General features: G+C 33.0%; 2 protein-coding genes across 4 annotated transcripts; one reads left to right on the top strand and one right to left on the bottom strand.

Annotated features, from left to right (window-relative positions):
• The first annotated feature begins 163 nt into the window (after positions 1-163).
• LOC116345086 (alpha-N-acetylgalactosaminidase) lies at positions 164-3,316 on the top strand. 3 transcript variants are annotated; one of them, XM_031774136.1, is made up of 9 exons: positions 164-290; positions 1,108-1,308; positions 1,412-1,589; positions 1,753-2,022; positions 2,162-2,323; positions 2,424-2,636; positions 2,786-2,935; positions 3,005-3,083; positions 3,149-3,316. In XM_031774136.1, exons 2-9 carry the CDS (start codon positions 1,145-1,147, stop codon positions 3,181-3,183), a joined length of 1,251 nt encoding a protein of 416 aa, XP_031629996.1. In that variant the 5' UTR covers positions 164-290; positions 1,108-1,144; the 3' UTR covers positions 3,184-3,316. The 3 variants fall into 3 exon arrangements, with proteins under 3 accessions (XP_031629996.1, XP_031629998.1, XP_031629997.1); XM_031774138.1 differs by lacking the exon at positions 164-290 and adding an exon at positions 299-315; XM_031774137.1 differs by lacking the exon at positions 164-290 and adding an exon at positions 419-635.
• A 6,990-nt stretch (positions 3,317-10,306) lies between these two features.
• On the bottom strand, positions 10,307-14,227 carry LOC116345030 (hydroxymethylglutaryl-CoA synthase 1). The gene has a single exon (XM_031774033.1). It carries the CDS (start codon positions 11,712-11,714, stop codon positions 10,332-10,334), a length of 1,383 nt encoding a protein of 460 aa, XP_031629893.1. The 5' UTR covers positions 11,715-14,227; the 3' UTR covers positions 10,307-10,331.
• Between the last annotated feature and the right edge of the window lie 6,974 nt (positions 14,228-21,201).

The following is a 21,201-nucleotide window of genomic DNA, read 5'->3' as shown; positions in this document are numbered from 1 at the left end:
TGGCCGATGCCATTGACATTATTCACACTGGATGTTTTGATTCTTTTTGTTTCGTTTGCAGCTTATGCACGTACATAAGTTGATTGTATGAGCTGTATTATAAGTGATTGCAAACATATACATTTTATGTCACATCATTGTATTGAAATCAAAAAAAAAAAATCTGCAAACTGTGTATGTTTGACAGTTAGTCGGCAAAATTTCATAAACACATATAAGAATCGAAAGCATATTTTCTGTCGATAGATTTAGTCTAAACTAGTTTTCAGCACTCAAGCATCATTCTAACCGTAAATTGATTTTGGTCATAAAATTGTGTGTTTAAAGATTTTATTAAGTAGACGATATGCAAAATAAACCTGTGTATAAAAAACAGTCATGCAAAATTCCTGCTGATAAATTCATCGGAAATCGCATTTCTGGAATTGGTGTTAGTGAATTGTGTACACTCTTTGCGTTTGAGGTTGATGCACAGCAAGAAATTTGTTGAAACTTGTTTTGGTTCGACATTCGATAAAAATAAAAACGAACTATAATAACAACAGCAATAACAAGACTGTTACTAACACGTGGTGCGGATGAGGATTTTTTTTCTTTGTGCCCAATTGGAAAAATGAGATACACGTTCGGCGTGTGTATGTTGTTTTTTTTTTTTTTTTTTTAAATATTAATTGACGAAAAAAAAAACCTGTCTTCATTTTACGATGATTATATTATATAAATCAATTGGTCGATATGATAAAAAGTTGAGAGGAAAACATATTGAGAGAACGGACGAAAAAAAATAAAATGTGGAATATAAATACCGAAATTCTAATCAGTTAAGTGGATGAAATGTAGCTACTTGACATCATAATCATACACATTGTATAATAAAACAGAATATAGAATGGGCAATCACGGCGAGAACAGAACGGTCGCTACGAAAGAGAAATGAAGATAGATAAAATAATGTCGTTCACTCTATAAAATGGAATCGACTTCATATTGTTTATTTAATTACAATTAGTCGACGTCTGTGATAGAACGGCGACGCGTGTCCAAGAGTACAGAACAATAACTAACGCATTGTGTGTTTTTTTTGTATTTTTTTTCGTTTTTGGTTAGAGTATTTTGTGGTTCATTGTCACGGTTAGAAATAGAAATGTGGAGTACGATTTATATTGGTTTGGCAATTATTTGCCTGCAGTACAGCAATGTCAATGCACTGGATAACGGTCTAGCGTTACGTCCGCCAATGGGATGGATGAGCTGGCAACGCTATAGATGTATCACCGACTGTGATACATATCCAGATGAATGCATCAGGTAATTTTACAATCAAACTACAAAGAGAGAGATGTCGATGTCAATTGTAGTTGATGGCAAACATAAAACATTCATTTAACGCTATTGTATGCGTTTCAATTAGTGAATGGCTGTTCAAAAATGCAACTGATCGCATTGTTGAGGATGGTTACAAGAAGGCTGGCTACAAATATGTTATAATTGATGATTGTTGGATGGAAATGGAAAGAGATCCAAACACCAAAGAGCTTGTACCCGATCGAAAACGTTTTCCCAGCGGAATGAAAGCTTTGGCCGATTATGTGAGCACATTTTACACAATATTTATTTTAGTGATTGAAAATCTACACATTGTTTATTATTTATAAGTGAAATTCATTTGAACAAAAGAAAATATTATCAAAAAGAGAGCGACTTAGTGCAATTAAATGTAAAATAGCTAATCAAGTGTTCAATTTCAAATAGGTTCATTCAAAAGGTTTGAAATTTGGAATTTATGAAGATTATGGCACGCACACGTGCATGGGATATCCTGGCGTCATCAATCACATGGAATTGGATGCAAAAACATTCGCCAAATGGGATGTTGATTATGTCAAATTGGATGGATGTTACGCTGATATTCATGACATGGACAAGGGATATCCAGAGTTTGGACGATTATTGAATGCAACAGGACGCCCCATGGTGTACAGTTGCAGTTGGCCGGTTTATCAAGAAGAGAAAGGTCTTATGGTATGTAACCAATTATTATTTTAGGGAAATAGGTCTATTTCACACTTTTCTACATTTCCATTATTTTTCATGATTCTTTTTTAATGGTTAGTATATATGGTAACTTTCTTTGCTGTTTTTTTTGTTATTCCATTCTCAGCCCAACTATGAAGCGTTGAAAAAACATTGTAACTTATGGCGAAACTGGGATGATATTCAAGATTCGTATGAATCACTCAACAAAATCAGTGATTATTTTGCAGTGAATGCATCACGAATTCAACCGCATGCCGGGCCTGGACATTGGAACGATCCCGATATGGTAAGTTTGAATTAAAATTGACATTTAATATTTGAATTATCTTTTTCTATTTCGAAAGTAATTTCACATGAAATATTACAATTCATTTAATTTTTGATAGTTACTCATCGGAAACTACGGACTAACGGTGGACCAAAGTGAATCACAGATGGCAATTTGGGCAATTTTAGCTGCACCACTTTTAATGTCAAATGATTTGAAGAATATTCGACCCGAATTTCGTGAAATTCTTATTAATCCACAAGTGATTGCAGTGAATCAAGATGAACTGGGTATTCAAGGAAAACGGCTCAAGGTTGAACGAAAAATTGAGGTAAATTATCCGAATATATTTTTTTTACTTTTAAAATCATTTGAAAATGAAAGCCAATTCGATCATGTTGAAGTCAACATTTGATTTGAATATATTTGATATAATTTCAACGTATTTGTTTTCTTTTTCTGCGAATTGTTTCCATGCAGACGTGGGTCAGACCGATAACACCAGTTGTAAATGGATTGCATTCGTATGCTGTTGCTTGGGCTAGTAAACGTGATGATGGTTCACCATATGCAACAAAAGTTAAATTAAGTGATTTAGGATTAACAAGTGCTAAAGGCTATAAAATTACGGTAAGTGATCGCACAGAAATGGTTGAAGGTCTAATAAATAAACGTTTTAAATTAATTCCAATCACATAGGATTTGTTTAATGAAGAGAATGTGCTCAACGATGTTTACAATGTAAATCACAATATTTCGATTCGAATCAATCCATCAGGTGAGAAAGCCTTCAAAGTTCTTTGTTTTTATGAATAATTAAATTTCCTTGTTTATCTTTCGCAGGTGTTATTTTCTATAAATTCACACCAGCCGAATAACGGAAAAACAAATACAATTTACTTCAATTGTTTTAGATAAAAAAAGACTTTCTTCAATTGTTTGTTCATTGCATGTATTATGTCACATTAAAATGATTTTTTTTATTAAATTTAAAATGAAACAAAAAACAAATCTTGACTTTTTCTTTGATTAATTGGAGTTTTTTTTTTTACTTAAAATACATTATCAATGTATATTCAAGTGCGTAGAATGTTCTATTTTTGCAAAGTATTGATAATGGTCTATTTGCAAGCAAACACTTGAACTTGTGATAAACAATTCACATTCGTGATTCTCTCAATGAATCGGTAGTGACATCTATTGGCATTGTTTTGAACTGAATATTCGTCTGCTTGCTGTCTACGAAAGCTTTGGCTTCGGATTTATTTTTATTCTTATCGTTGTTATTTTAATCGATTTCGCCAAAATTCACATAGGAAAATTTGATGGTCTAGAGCGGAAGTCAATTACATTTATTCGAAAACTAAAATCTATAGCAAATCATTAATCTTAATGCTTCCAGAAAATCATGCATGTATTCCTTCTGAAAAGGTACTGATTTGCCAAAACAGAAGCTAAGCTATCCAAATACTTGAGGAAAACACGGAACAGATTCAAACTGGACAAAAAACGAAAAAAAAGTCTTTCCAATAACAGTAATGACACGCCCACATTCAATCGGACGTATCAAAATATCTTTAATATCATGTGAGGGGTTCCGAGGAAAAATGTTACGTAGAAAAGTTCCGCGGAAAAATGTTCGGGAGCTAAATGATATCATTTAGCAAAGCTAATTGGTGCCAAATAGCCTAACTTATTGATACCAAATAGTTTTAGTTGAGCTATTTGGTACCAATTAGCTTTGCTAAATGATATCATTTAGCTCCCGAACATTTTTCCGCGGAACTTTTCTACGTAACATTTTTCCTCGGAACCCCTCATGTATTATGCCAAAACATCCAGTTTACATACCAATATCATAACTTGTGACTATTTCAATTAAAGCTTTTGAGACCTATTTTACAGAAGAGATCAGGCATTTTCAAGGAAATTCAATCCTATGTTATTATAAATGTCACCACCATCAAATCATTTTCGACGGTTTTATGTTAAGAAATGTGTGACATTGATTGCCGTTGCCGTTTTGCATTTACTGTTCTAAAATAAGCGTATTTCGATCAAAATATTCTCGTAATAGTAATTAAATTGCCAAGTTATCCACTGCAGTGACAGAAAATCGGAAAATCTTGACGACCATAAACTGTAATTTTCGGTGCATATAACCTACACTGGAATTAATACACTGCCTTGTTTCGCTATTATAAAAGATCGAAAATCTAAATGAATTGAGTCAGTCGTAAAGCATAATAGGAACCGTTATTTTTCTTAAAAGAGTTGAAAACGTCCCTTGAATTATTCTTAAGAGTTTGTTTAATAACATTGAAAATCCATGGAGCCGTTGCAATTGAATCGTGAACTTTTCACATATATTTACGCTTGTTCGCCACCAAAAAACACGACATCGTTAGTCAAACTACGTCGTCATATAATTGTCATAATAATGATAATTCTGTTGATGTTTGGTTGGATTTCAAGTGTTGTTTTCATCATCAAGTATGTGAAGGTCGATTTGCGAAATGCATTGTATGCAATATTTCAAATCGCCGCGGAGTTTACTGCATGGTACACGCTTCTCACAGCATACCTTCAACCGGGTTCAACTTTGATTGTTTTTCTCAAATTGAAACACATTCGAAAAAATTGTAATGTGGGCAAGCATTTCAACTTTTGATTAATTTCTATTCAAACATGATTCTTCTTCTTTCATGCCAAAGTGATCGATTACGGAAAAGGGTTTGCCAAATGTTTCGAATCAGCTGACGACATTTGTTATAAACTGACAAAGGCAATGGTACAAACATTCCTCATTGCATATATAATCATTTCGATCATACAAGGTATTCTAAACACAATGTATTGCTATCGTCGTGACAGTCGCATAGACCCTCAATGTTTATTTACACCATACAAATTTTCGTGAGTTATGCTTTGCGTCAGCACAGTATCAGATATGAAAAAAAAAATCAATTGATTTTATTATTATTAAAGTTCACCATGGAACCAACAGACTTTGGAAGGACGGTGGTTTACGATTGTATTTTGTGCATTACAGGCGATTATCTTTGTTTACGTCACAACGTCATTTTTGTCCTTTTTCATATCGATTAGTTTGCAGTTTAACGCATTTCGAATATATTTGAAAGGTCTCATTGATGAATTGAGCATTGCAATTGATCAAACTGGCACCAATAACGATTTTCAATCGATGCTATCTAACTTAATTCACTTCCATGTGAATGTTAAAGAGTGAGGAATTTTCGACAAATGAATCGACTTTTTAACAAATCTACACATTTTTTCTAGACTTTTCTGGAGTGCGGCTGAGGTTTTCAATCGATACACATTTGTCCAAGTTATTTTGGCGGTTGTATTTATGTCGTCAAATATTATGAACATGGATTTGGTTTGTGAACCTATTATCAAACAAAGCAGAAACACTCAGACAAATTTATATCAATATTTTTTTTTCAGTCGATCAATGATCCGGGTCCAGATATTGGTAATTATATAGAAATCATTTGCTACTAGCTAATAGAATAATTTATACTATTTATCATAGGTATGATTCTCTACAGCTCTAGTGTAGGCTTTGGGAATTTGTATATGTATTGTCATTTTGGTGACTATACTACCCGAAAATTTGAAAAATTTCCGAAATACTATTTTCAATCGAATTGGTATCTTCTGCCGGTCAATTTGCAAAAGTAATTTTCCAATCCAAATCAAGTGAAACCATAACTATAGTATATTGATTGCTATTAAACTATTTTTCTATTAATTTTCGATGCACGCGACTAAATCCACTTCTATTTGTATACAAGATACTTCATTTTGATGATTTCAAACAGTAATATACCGATGACCTACGATGGATTCCAACTCATCTCTCTCAATCTTGAAACTTTTTTGAAAGTATTAAAATAAAACGATGTTTTTATCACATGAATGAAACACACCTCATTTTACCCGTTGAAAATTGGATGCATTGCACAAATGAATCATACACGGAAATGAAATCATGAATAGTGTATTATTATTTTTCATTTCATTGACATCGATTTCATGTGTTTCAGTTTTTTTTTAAATTTGATTTGTATACTCATTTATTGATCGATTCGATTTCTTTCAGATACTTAAGACAGCCGCATCTTATTATCTGGTACTAAAAGCAGCCGCTTTTGAATAATCTCGAGTATTAGGAAAAAGCATCATTAGATGAAGACAGATTTTTAATTGAAAAGTGTCTTATCAAAAAAATAGCATAAATTCTTATTTTTACGTTGAATTTAGATATTCATTTAATCTAAATATGTTTAATTTTCTTTGGTCTTACGAATGTTGAGCGAATATATTTTTAAATTTCTAATTGGTTATTTCATGCTTATGATTTTTGAATGTTTTTCACTTAAAACCTGATGAAAAAAACATGTAAAGATTTCGAAATACCCATTAACTTAATGGCATTAAGTTATCTGTTAAGTTATTAATGAATACATTCTTGACAAAAAATAATAATAATAATAATAATAACAATCATAATAATTGTAGACAAAACAATTTCGCTCATATTTTAATTATTTCTTCGTATTAATGACCTACTATGTTTTATTACAAAGTTCAAAGTATTCAAAATTCATTTGCTTGGGGTTTCTCACAAAAAGAAAAACATGTATTAAGAATGACAATTTACGTGGAATTTCAAAACGAGTTATGGTTATCGAAACGATAAAATCGCTGAAAAATAGAAGAAAATAAAGCAAAACATTGCACGACTTTACACATCAGACTATTTTATTACTTTATTTAAATTGCAAAATGACACTTTAAAGATAGGAGGCAAGCAAATGTGGCCCTATGTCATAGATCTTGACGGTTTGATTATGCATCGACTTGAAAATCAATATTTAAATTATTTTCCACAAATGTTAAAAAATATTGTTTTCGACACATCATATGACCTTAAAACTGGCCTCTTTTTACATATTGATACAATAGAAGCGAAACCGATTTCTTCGAAAGAAGTGAAAAAAAAAATGTTGTAAGACTTCATATTGATATTAGAGTTGATGGTTATCTGCTATTTGTTTCGATGTATACATTTTGAATATCGAATGCGTAAATAAAAAAAAAACGTCGGACACATACACGATGCGATTACACTATTAAAGTGATAGAAAGGTTCTCATTGGATTTTCAAATACGTTGATGCATTTCAAAACATCGATTAGGGTATCGATCAATATTTTGTATTTAAAATCCAAAGTGTTGCATGACGTCAGAAAATATTCAACATTTTAATTTCTTCTTTTGTAAATATTCAAACAAATCACTTGAAATTGCTTATATCACACCACTCTGTGAATATACACTATACATAGATCACATTTTTAGTTTACTGACGAAAAACAGACGCACAACTCAAACAAAAAAATGGAATTTTAATTCAATTTCAGTGTATTTTAGCTTTCTGTTCATATCGTTTGGCCATTTTTTTTTCAAATGCGTTCCCATTTCTGCTATTTTCAACAACAGAAATCAATACATTTTTGCAGGCCATATACTGAGCATAGATATTTATCCGAGATATTTTGTGAGAATCCGATAATTAACGCAGCAGTCCATGAATTATTGCTCCTTCTAAAAGAAGTGTGTGTGAGACTCGAATTGGCGTGTGCAACTTAAACACAACACGATGGAAGGGGTAATAATGTCGCAGACAAACGAGGAAAACAATGAGTTAGTGTGTAAGCATGAACGTCGATCTGTGCATTATTACTCCTTCAAACGAATTGTGTTTAAGTCAAACACGTCGATTTAAGTCTTGTACACACACAGTTCGTTTAGAAGGAGCAATAATGCATGGAGTGATGCGTTAACTATCGGATACTCACAAAATATCTCGGATAAATATCTATGCTCAGTATATGGTCTGAATTTTTGTAAAAAATGACTTTTGATGAATTCATTATGAAATAGCTCATGTAATAAAAGAGTGCAATGAATGGACTTCGATTCATACAGTGCGTATCTATAGAGGGCTTCCGTATTCAAAAACCAATATAATTTCTTTTTGTTATTCATTTTTCATGCATCGAATAGACTTACCTAAACGTTGATTTGTAAGACTTACCTAAACGTTTTGCGAATAAAATATATTATGTTCGGGTTGTTCGTAAGCGCAAATATTTACAAACCTTTCCACACATTTCCTCAATGAGTGCGGGCAATTAAAAAATGCCAGCAAGTTCGTTTTTTTGTAATAGAATTGACGTAGTGTTTCCAAAACTTGCACTTTGAAATTTCAATCACCACTTACAGCTTTAATTCCAAAGAATTTGCAGAACACAAGAGAAGAGAAACATTCATACGCCCGATTCAAAATTTATTTTTTATTTCATTTCTGTTTCACTTCATTCATTATTCAATTTAGGTAATGCGATTTTGTGTACAATGGTCAATTGAATTTCAAAAAAAAAAAAATGTTCAGATTTTGATTTGAATTTAGTTTGCAATAGTACTAAAATTAGCAGATTACTAAAACAGTATCATATAATTTGCCTCTTTTATATTATTCGTTTTTATATGGCTTAGAAAGCAGTGAAAGATATTGTATTTTTTATCTTGTTCAACTGAGTAGTAAGATATTGAGTTTGTGTTTTTTTTCCTTTGATTTGTAAAGATAAAAATCGGTTCACTGGCTGATAATTATTGTCATTATTTGAATAGACGTATTGCAGTATTGAAAGTTTTACGATGTGTATTGTAATCATGTCTATTTCGTTTCTAATAAAGAATTGATTTGATGATATTTTGATGCACCACGAATGACGTTATTCATTTGCTATATTAAAAAACGCCAAGAATTGATGGCTACCTCCGTACTTAGTACGAACCGATTGTCGTAAAGACAAGTTTAGACATTTTGACTTCATGACTCAAACTTATCCTTTCATTAAAGTGACCAACGAAAGCAATAATAAAAAACGTAACAATAAAATATATTACCATTATACTGTATAATTTATACACATTAAAAAGTTGATTTGGTCGAAAGGTGTGAAAGAATGTACGTATGAAAAGAAAAGAGAAATAAAAACGATTCAACATATTGTAGATTTAAAGTGAATATGTACGTTTAAAGCTCATTAATTGACGAGGAATACTGTTTCTTTTTTCTGTTTCTATGTTTGAATATCTGAATACATGAAGGAGTGGTCGTTTACAGTGAGTTTACAAAAAAAAATGTTTGTATTTTTATCGGACAATATGTGGCACGTGATTTCATGAAATATTGGAATTCATAGCGACCTGAAATTCATCTTCTTTCAATAAATAATTCCAAAAATTTGTTCAACTATTTCATTATAAATCTATTTATTTATACAAATCAGGCGCATACGTTCGAATGAAACATACATGAGCGTTGCTATTTTTTTATTATAATTTGTCTCTTTTTCTATTATTTCGGAATAAATATCTGCGGTTGACATCTTCTCTGAAGATCAACGTGTGTATGTCTAATTCGTTTTTTTACAATAATTTTGTTTTTTAATTTTCTATGTTAATATATATTATTTTGTCTTTTTATACTCTTTGATTTTTATTCTTTTTTTCTCATATAATCTTATAGACTTTTACTTTGAAACTTATTAACCAAAGTGCGCTAGCTGTTGTACAAAAAATGTTGTCTGAATTATCCATTTTGTTTGAATCAAATTTCTATTTAGATATATTTTTTTCTCATTCGTTTTGTGTGTATGTGTGTCTTTAAATTTTAATTTTCTCTACATATCGAGTCGGTACAAGTTAAATATTAATTTATTTATTGCAAAAGAAAAGAGAAACGATTTAATTAAATAGTGTATAATTTTTTTTTCTTGTCTTCATGCTCAGTATTGTAATTTGAATGAATTTTGAAGATATAGAAATTAAGAGCGCAAAATAAAAATAGTTAGTAGTTCTGCTTAAAACAAAAAAGCATGAGGCCTCTTCGATATTTAATTTTGTGTGTGTGTGTGTGTGTTATTTACAGATCAGTTGGTACACGGTCATATACACGTCGATGCATTTCGTCAATCGATTTGAGGTAGAATGTGCCGGGGAATAGGACATCGACACGTCCGCTCGGTACATATGGTGCGGCATGATTGTTTTTTTCGCGAATCTCCATCAAACGGGTAAATTCTTCTGGTGCTAATTTTTGTCGTTGTTCCAACAGCGGTTTTATATGGGCCAATTTATCGGTGACTGTGCGCAATTGGCTTTCATTATCACTGAGCGAAATTGAATATAATGATGATGCCAAACCAGAACCATATGAAAATAAGGCAACATTTTTACCAGCCAATTCGCTGGCATCACCACTAATCAAATACGATACGAGTCCCGAATACACAGACGGTGTGTACATGTTACCAACCTGATTGGCTAGCAATAGTGATGGTTTTGTTTTTGTTTCAAACACTTCTTTGTAGTATGTCATAAATGCTTTTTCAACATCACGATCAAAATACGTGTCTTCCAATTTAAGTTCATCAAAACGTTCAAAACCTGGATACAATGTGTCCCGTTTGGCCGGTGATGTTTGCAAAAAATCATTGAAACCCAAACGGGCCAATGATTTTTGAACGAGTTTACAGAATGGTGTATGGAATAAAATTGCATCAAATGAATTCAATGAGATGGCGGTCGGTGCGTTTGGATTAAGTTTATCGTATTTTTCGCGATACAATTGATAGCATTTATCGAGTGCGCTTAGGTAACATTTAATGGATAATGTTCCGTCAACGGTTGGATATTCGGAGCTTAAATCTGGCTTATAAAAATCATAAGCGTGTTTCATGTATGAAGCACGAAGGCCACGATCAAAGACAATTGGTGCATTTGGTCCGATCAGCATTGCAACAGCACCAGCACCGCCAGTTGGACGTGCCGAACCTTTGGCATAAACGGCAATATCACCACATACAACTAATGCAAAACGTCCATCCCAACTGCTCGATTCAATCCAATTGATGGCATTGAACAATGCGGCCGTACCGCCATAGCATGCATTCGTTGTATCGATACCTTCTAAATCGGTCACACCATGAGGTTCAAATAATTCCATCAACACCGATTTTACACTTTTCGATTTATCAATGATGGTCTCGGTACCAACTTCCAAACGTCCAATTTGTGCATGTGCAATATTGTTACGTTCAAGTAATTTACTAACAACCGTTAAGCACAACGAATTGATATCTTCACGATCCGAACAAAAACCCATACGACTTTGGCCCAAACCAATCGTATATTTACCGGCCGAAACACCATCAAACACCTCCAATTCGGTTTGATCGACGAATTGCGATGGGAAAATCAGCTCAATGGCTAAAATTCCAACTTTTTCAGGCCACTTTGACATCATAATTCTTTTATTGATTCAAAACTTAACACAAAATCTGAGATTTTTTTTTTTTTTAAACGCGATTGATTTTCCTCTTTTCAAAATTGGTATGTACCTTCGGATCACCGACACAAGACTGAGTAATGTTTGCCACTTATACTTATTGTGTGTGACCAACAGCAGCGCAACGTATTTTGTTGATAATGACGACGATGAAGGCGACGATGTTGGCGATGATACGACACGAGTATGCGACTAAACGTTTATTTTGTTTCTCTCTGTCTGTCGGTCTTCGTTTGATTATGCTTCTTTCATAAGTTCAAGCAATTAACACACAAAATAAAACGAGTTTTTTTTTGTTGTTATTTTTTGATTTTGTGTGTAAATTTCACGTTTACTATATACATATGAAGAAGAAAAAACTTTCACCTTTGCCTTTGAAACTTTCTATTTACGTGGTGCAATCGGTATGTAGTATTCGTATATTGTTCACTCGTGGAATAGCTCTTCGCATAAAAAAATATTTGTACAACAGCGTGTATTTTTACTTTGAATGCTCGGTTTTTCTTTCTTTCTATTCCTTTTCTGTTATTGCTGTTGCTCGTTTATAGTAGTTTTAGTTTATGGTTAATGCTTTTTTACTTGGGTTGCTTAGATATATATATGTTTGTGTGTGTGTGTGAGATACACGCAATAAACTTGAATTGATAAAATGATTTATTGATTATTACTTGAAGACACTTGAAGACATAAATTGACGCGTCTCTTATTTTGCGATTTAACAAAACAATAAAAACGTTTTATCGTATTTTTTAATATTTCATACAGTCAACGGCTCAAAATCAGTTGGTTATATCAATAAATCTATCTGTAAAGATACTGTTGTCACCCACGTTTGACTGCTTCGTTTTCGATACACATAAATATTACATATATATATATGTGTGTATGTTGTTGTTGTTAGTCGTGCAAAATTTCGCAATGGAATAATTAAATTAAATGATGATTTGAGCAGTAGTTTTACGACGTATACACATTTGTTGTTAATTATGGTTTCGTATTTAAGTAAAATCGGAAATGTTTTGTATAATATCAATTTTCAGTTGTGTTGATGGCAGTGTGTATGGTCGTTGATATTGTGCGTAATGATGATATTGACAATCGATTGGATATAACCAAAAATTCGAAAAATGCCGAACGGAAAAAAGTGGTGACGAAAAGAAAACCAATTGGAATTCGATCGAACAATGAAATGTGATGAAAGAAAAATGCTTTCGAAACGATCCGTACACGTTCAACTAATATTTCTGACTGATCTCATGAATAGTATGTTTAAATCACATGAACTACTTTTAATTCAACCACAACAACAGCAACAAAAATCCAACGAACGAACGTAGAAGAAGAGAAAAAATTTCTTTCGATTTTTTTTTATGTTTACCACTGCCGTATGCCTTCTTTTTCCGTCTTTCTGCTCACATTTAAATTACACACTTTAAACGCATATATTCGTTCGTTTTCGATTTCGTTCCACTCCACAATAGCTCCCTTTTCTCTGTCCCATTCACACAGTATCGTCGCCCGCTCTTTTTTTTCCCGTTTTCAATTTGTAGCTTCTTTTATTTCCGCTTTTGCTCTCTGTCTATTCGTGTCTTCGGTTTCGATTATTACTCAAATATTTACACACGACATCGATAGTTAAAATCGTGAAAAAATATAAAAAATAATCGTAAAATAAGAAAGCAAAACTCTAATAAATCTTCCGATCGTTCACTTTCTATCTCACTTGCACTAGTAGCGAACACACAAAAAAGACGACGTTGACAACAGCTTTTTCTTCTTATTATTCGACTTTTGATTTGGTGATTTGCATAACCGTATGTCTCACTTTTCAATTGGATTTTAACTGATCGTCACTGTGAGATTGATTTTCGTTTTCATTTCGTTTTCGTCTGTCTCTCATTCATTCGTATTTTTCGGTCTGTCACTTCATTGTTTTGGCTCTCACATGTATGCATTTTGCATTTTCTTTTCCGTAATCGGCGAACTCTTCCTTTTTATTTCATTCAAAATTCCGCGATGCATAGTTCACACACGCTTGAATGAAACAACAACAACAACAATGCAAAAAAAAATAATCGCGAATTTTTCTATGATTTAGTGTTCGTTTGTTCGTTTTAGTTACGTACACGTTCACATTCATGCGATTTTTTTTAAATGCCGATTGTGATTTGAACTTAGAGTCTTCGATGAAGAACATGTGTGTATGTTCATCTGTATTGCTGCAGTCACTGTTAGTTTTGTTGTTTCAGTGAAAATACGCTTTAAAATTAATTTCGCGGCCGTGGTCAATGTGCGAAATTCACAAGTCATAACACCACTTGACTGATAGACAGAATTTATAAATTTTCTCGTATCATTGAGTCACACACACGATTTAAACCGCAAAATCGTCAACATTATTTCGTGTCGATTTGTGATAACACAAGAAACAATCGGCACGAGCAAATCCAAAACACACAGAAAATCCAATTCCAAATTCCAAATGTTTTTTTTTTTAATGCATTGACACATACACACATATGCAATTACTGTTATTTAGCACATAGGAAAAATGTCAAACGCAACAAATATTCTTTGATGAAAGAGACTACAACTGTTATAAACCGATACACGTGACTGATGACATTAATTTCGATGAACAACGCCATCTGGAGAAAATGGGCAAAAATCTCATCGACGAATCGCTTCTTACTAAAGAACAAAAAAGCAGTTACTTTCCCTTGAACCATATGCCATGCTGTATGAGTTTGATTTGAATAAAATGCACATCACTTAACGCAAATACCATAATGAGAATATTTTGTACGCAACACTATGTGAACTGTGAATAAATGTGCGAATATTTTCATTCTGATTTATACGAACATTGAGTACACTGAAATGTTTTTTTTTGTTTGATTTGCACGGAAAGTGTGTTTTGTTTGGATGGCTTGTTACACGCTATGTGGATGCAGTTTTACAGACAAACCACGAAATTCATATCAAAGTACAGAATTTTATGTTGTACGACCAATTCAAAACCATTTTCCACGAACTAAAGTGCGCACAATATAACTACATCAGCCGCAGAAAATTTGGCTTATTAGCATTTTTCAATTAAAAGCTAAATTGACGTGTGGAAAACACAAAATTCATAGGTGAATGTGTGCTGAAAACACAATATGTGCAGATGTTTGCATACCATACAGATGCTATAAATTCAATGGCAACGGAAAGGGGGATGAGGGAAAAAAATTCTTTGGGCCCAGTGTGGTTTGGCTATACAAATTGTGTTGAATTTAATTATGTTTTACATTATTTGGATTCCATCAATGAAACCGGATTAATTACGGCGCGAATCGACTTGTTTATAGAAGTAACATCACATTTTTTGCCTAAAAAATTTAACTTTTCAGCGCAATGAACTCAAATCATTTGTAATGTAAATGTGTACCATTTTGAAGTGAATCAGTAAGAAAGGGGGTGTACAACAGACAAAATGGCAAAAGAATAAACGATGCAAAAAGAAAAGTGATTACAATTGAAAGTTGTTGATTTTCTTTTCAATTAAATCCAATTGATGGCGTTTATATTTTCTTGTCACATAGAGATTCGAAGCAAGCGGTAATTCATCATTTGAACAAATAAATTGTGTAAAAAGATTGAACATGAATGGTGGCTTATACACAATTTATGACAGGGGATTGTCAGAAATGCTTCACCGTATTGGAGTCACTTTCGGTTGAATTAATTTCCCTCGCACAATGCTCTTCAATTGAGAGTGGCAATTCGAAATCGGCATTAGCCGATATTGATTGTGAAATGTAAACATAAATAGCACAGCAAGTACGCGCACTTTGTACCGTACGATAAATGAAAAATGTCTAGAGTCTAGACATATTTGGAACAGCACACAGCAACAGAAGAGTGTGTGTGTGTGTGTGTGTGTGTGTGTGTGTGTGAGGGAACGTTTCAATTTATTAAAAGCGGAAACAAACAATTTGACTCATTGATGAATATTCGTTGGATATTTGAGGCTGCTAAATGCACAGAAGTGTGAACATTAAGCCTCTAAAATTGCATCAACCATCATTCTTTTTCTTTCACCCTTGTCATACTCTTTCCAAGGGGGTAGACACGAATTATAAAACTTTGAATCATGTGAATCACAGTGAATCAAATGAATCATTCAAATGTCAAATAAGCATCACTTTTGGTTTTACTAACATGATCGTTCAACAAATTCTAAATATTATCGTTGATTTTATTTGGAATTTACTAGAAAAACACGAAATAGATAAAAAAAAAATGAGTTAATACATTTAAAAAAACGTCAAGAAATCATTTTTTCGAAGACAAATAATTTTAATTTATCAATAAATATTTCTTTCATGACACATAAGTGACATTTCAAATGTCATCTAAACAATGTGAATCTGTTGAATCACAGTGAATCAAATGAATCATGTCTACCCCCTAGACTCTTCCCCTGTTGAGTTTCAATGGAGAATATGATGAATACGGCAATTCATTGGAGTGCCGAGATATGGAACATTAGAAGTGGATAAACTTCAAGTTGAATGACTGTATATCAGCTCCAATAATCATTCAAAAGTTCGTTTCTTTTTCTCTTTCTCTCTGTTCGCATCAATGCCAGTGTATCAGTGCATTCAACATTCACTTATTTGCGGTAATGAAATTGTAAAGTGCAAAAATATTCAAAGCGAAAACTATAATTCACAAGCGTAATGAAAATGATTTCAGAAAAAAAGGGAAAAAACAACGGAAAAAAGAGGGAGAGAAGGAGAGAGATTGGAGGAACAAGTATAAGCGAATATGGGAGCTGCTTAAGAGAAAGCCGATTGAAAGTAAATTGGGTGATAGAGACAGACAGACGCAGAGATAGAGAGAGAGAGAGAGAAAGAGGGAATATGGAAGGGTGGAGATTTGAATTAAATGCCTGATAACAGTATATGGAACAGAAATCAATGTCAAAGCTGAAGACCAAATTACCAAGACTTCAGTTGGAGTCTGCATTAAAAATGTTTGTTGTTATTGTTGTTGAAAGTGTTCCGGAATTCTCTTGTCTGCAATTTTTTTTGGTACAGGTGCTCACCATTTACTCAAGCAATTTCGTTTACGTGTTCTTCTTTCGAAATTTATGGCATGTGTGACGATGACAAATAAATCATGGCAAAATATGGCGAATCCAAACGCACAGACTACACTGTGTATAAGATAGAGAATATTTTTCTGTTTGTTTTCTGATTGTCCTTCGTTTTCCGCTCTTCCGTTCCAACAATCCTTCATAGCCAACCTTCCCCCTTCGAAAAGTATATCGTCATCTTAACCCGAATTAATGTACTATTTCCTTGGTCTAGATGCTGTATGTTTTACTTGTTTCATCGTGCACCTCTGATGAGAGGCGTTTTGGGGTGAAAACACATCTGAGCACTGAAATGACAACATTGAATTTGTTTGCAGTTGAAATTTGAACAACACGTGTGTGTGGTTAAGTTACATACTTATAATGGAAAAAAGAGGAATAGTAGACAGAGATTCTATGCAGTTACCTCTTGACGAATGCTGCTCTTCTTTATTGTTGAGTATCTTGATTTATTCGTTCAGCTTTCAGCTATATATTTCCTTATTTACTATTCCTAGACACACACGAAGAAGCGCATATACATTTTCATAATATATTCGATAGATAGAAATTTGGACTTTCCCACCAAAGCAGCTAATTGCTCCAAATAAATCAACGTGAAACGATAAATAAATGTTGAAGTGAATAAAAGAAGAGACGAGAAAATGTGCGGCGTACGTAAAAAGTTTTTCATCGATAATACGCCAATTCGGTAAAAAAAAATGATAAAATGATCATCCCAGCCGGTGTATATTTGTATGAGATTGGAGACTTTTTTTTGCGAATCTCGCTAATGAGCGCCATCTGATTTTAGTGTGAATTAGATGCAAAAACTGAATTTAATTCTGTAGCATTGAAATGAAAAAGTGAAAAAACAACAACAATAGCACGGCCACACAGAGCTGTACATCTATGCGTGCTGATGCATACATACACATATACGCTTTCTTCATTCTTTCATTCCATTGCTATACGTATCTCACTGGTCAACAGATCTATGTAGCCATGTTACTGTTGTTGTTTTTTTTCTCTTTTTCGATTCAATTCATTGTAACTAAATTGAGTTCAACTATGGAATACAAGATGGCACAGATGAGGGGAATTCGCATTTTGTCTCTTCATAGGCTTAACCGGTTGGATCATCCCGAATGCACGATGACGTCATTAATTAATCGAGACATGTATCACTTGATGCTGAAACATACATACAAACGACATTGTATGATCGAGTACACGCACACCCAAAATATTCCATTGCTCGTGTAAATGTTTGCAACTTTTCGAAATTTCACAAATTATAATTACCACGTTGTTCCATTGTATTATTTGCCAGCAGAACCGACATTCTAGGATCTCTCCATTTTTTTAAAAAGTGATTCACAGGTAGAACGAAAAATCAGTCATGCAACTTTTTTGCTCATCAAAATATTAAATTCCATGGTACAGAATACAACCATAGCACAAATAATGGAATTGCATTTGTAGTTAAGTTGAATTTATTTTTTTGTTGTGGCCCAACACATAGATCTCATTCAAAATGCACACTCGATGGCAGCATGCAAAGTATATATATCATCAGATAGAGAAAACCTTGTATATTCATGATACCATTGAAAAGGTAAAATTCAATGCACGTGAGAAGTAGAGAAAGAAATGACAACATACTGAAAACAAATGAGACAACACATACTCAGTGAATAGTTAGATGCAAAAGTGTTTACAACTAATAACTTCAGTAACCGATCAGCGTTTGTTATGCGGTGCGCTGACGATTTGTTTGCATCAGATATTTCTCTTTGATTTCAGCATAGCTTCTGGCGTCTAGATTTTAAGAAAAATGTTGAGGGGTCATTTGAGGACCCGACCTCTGCTCAGACGCTATGGATGATGGCGTCACTTAATCATTATGCGTTCTATTACAATTTACTTTCGGCACTCGTCCAATTTTTAAAGAATCTGTTCAATTGTACGCGATTTGATGTACGCACGTCGCAAAAAAATTGGTCAGCACGTGGTGATTAGTCGCAAATGTTATTGATTGCTAACACGTTAGCATTTAACGATTCACTGCGATATACTCAAGCACGCATTTGTACACGTATCAATAAATTCGTAATAACAAACTTTTCGCAATATGTTTTGCATACATTGTGCTAGCGACAAAGTCGAACATGTATCGTTTTTCTGTTTATACAATTCGTAATTCGTTTTGCATTGATTTTCATCCTTACAAATTGCATTTGCAAAGCTTCAGTCTCAAAATGCATTCCTTTTAGTGTTCTCTATATGTTCACTCTCGTACTCCATTATGCACCTTCTCTTCGTCTTCTTCACGTTGATTTGGTTGTTCGACTGCATGTAACGTGCACACACTTGCTGCATATATTTTTATGATAAGCTCAAAACATTTTCGTGCAAAAATTACATGTCGATCGAAATTACTTTGAGCATGACAAATATTCGCTTATCGAACTGTGTAAAGCGTTTGTGCATTGTGTGTTTGCAATTCAAAAAAAATGACTTCGGTACACTGAGTCAGTTGAATATCCATAAATTGGAAATCATTTTGTCAATTTGTTGTTCTTATCGATAAGTTTACGACGTTGCACTCGTTCAACGGATGGATGAGCCAGTTTCAACCATTCGAAATCATCGAGTTTACAATGTTGCGTTTAATTTGGATCCATCCATTGTTGTTGTACGATTCAAACGGGAAAATCACATGGTTTTGTATATTTTAAATAAATAATACGATTTCATACGTGTATTTTTAAGCATTTTTTTTTTCAAATCAAAATCAATTTATATTAATGGATACAAAGTACCATTGCATTTGATGTGTTGAAAGCTTTTCAAATAAATTGATGCACATTTTTTTTTTTGTCTTTTTGAAACTTCTTTTGTTGTATTTTAAATATTTTTCCGAAACATAATCGATTTTCGCTGATATTCCGCTTCAAAATTCCATCCATTGCAAAATGCATAAAATTATCATTGCTGTTGAATGAAAACTTATTGACTCAAATATTCTCATCAAACATTGACTAAATACACGTATTAAACGAGAATTCATTTGATTTAGTGTATACGGTTTCATGCAATTCATTTTTCCAATCAAATTTCATCCATCCCCTCTTGCCCGCTAAAGAGACAAGGGAACTTTCAACTGGTGATTCAATGTTATCGGTAAATGTATGTTTTTTTGGCTTCTTCTATCGATTACTATTTATTTAGTGGTAAGTCAAGTACGAGATTCAGTACAAATATGCAATCGAAGCTTTTTCGGAAGTCAAATGATATTCAATCATAGATCAGAAGAATAAAAATAAATGAAAACGATTTCGTTTATTTGCTAATAAAAAATTCAAAATTAATTGACTGCTCAACAATCGGAAAGTGAATGAATAATAATCCAATTAGTAGCAATTTATTTACATTTGAACATGTTAAATTACAATTTTCGTGTAGTTCCGTTGGTATTTCTTTAAAATTTATTTTTCTATAACATCGAAAAGTAAATAATAAATGAAAATTTGAAAAATAGCAAATTTTATGCTCATGTTCAAAATACTTCCAGAAAAGTAACATGAAATAGATAACAGACGGGAAATAAATGTGAATTCGTCGTGCCATAAAACAATTTCTGTCGCTTTTGCGTTTCGTTTTTCGTTAACGTGGTGCCATTTAGTTGCAATTTCATACATAAATAATGATTAGATGCCGTATGCACTTTGTACTCGTATGCTCATTCTGTGCAACGATTTCAGGTCCGCGCTCATATTTTCCAATGAATGAGGAAAATAAGCAACAATTCCACACGACGGAAACAAAACAGGAAGAATTCCGTCATTAAAAAAAGTGTCGAAATGAATCTATGGGCGCAAATAAATAAATAAACACATTTTTATATATTCGATGATCACATTGGCCGATAAATTTTCGTCGGTAATGTAAAATTGTACAAGACAACAGCGATAGAGGCGGCATTATCGGAAAACCATTGAAACGAAAAACCAACACAGTGGTGGGCTGAAAAAAAAGAACACAAACCAAAAATAATTGGAATATCCAATGTTTGTTTGCATTCACTTTGTGCACTTTTGAAATTATTTGAAGAACGTACATTCGATGTACGTGCACCGATTTAACCGGCTAAGTGTTAGAATAAATAGATCGAAAGACAATCATCATATGAAACACAAAATTTACAATTTTTTTCGGTAATGTTCTGGCAAACACACAAAAAAATGGCATAGGTAATACAATACACATTTTCACTCAAAATTCGAAGCAACGAGCTTCGGTGAAAATATAGAATCG

This window comes from Contarinia nasturtii, unplaced genomic scaffold, assembly GCF_009176525.2.
Source record: "Contarinia nasturtii isolate CC-2019 unplaced genomic scaffold, AAFC_CNas_1.1 Cnas_scaffold_1240, whole genome shotgun sequence".
NCBI classification, from domain to species: Eukaryota; Metazoa; Arthropoda; class Insecta; order Diptera; family Cecidomyiidae; genus Contarinia; species Contarinia nasturtii.
Note: the sequence above shows the minus strand (reverse complement) of the source record. Positions and strands in the feature narration are given on the sequence as shown.

Excerpts from the sequence above, each read along its gene's own strand:
- LOC116345086 (XM_031774136.1), top strand. The coding sequence starts at position 1,145 with ATGTGGAGTACGATTTATATTGGTTTGGCAATTATTTGCCTGCAGTAC. Across the intron at positions 1,309-1,411 it reads TATCCAGATGAATGCATCAG|TGAATGGCTGTTCAAAAATG; the intron begins GTAATTTTACAA and ends CGTTTCAATTAG. Across the intron at positions 2,023-2,161 it reads AAGAAGAGAAAGGTCTTATG|CCCAACTATGAAGCGTTGAA; the intron begins GTATGTAACCAA and ends TTCCATTCTCAG.
- LOC116345030 (XM_031774033.1), bottom strand. The coding sequence starts at position 11,714 with ATGATGTCAAAGTGGCCTGAAAAAGTTGGAATTTTAGCCATTGAGCTG.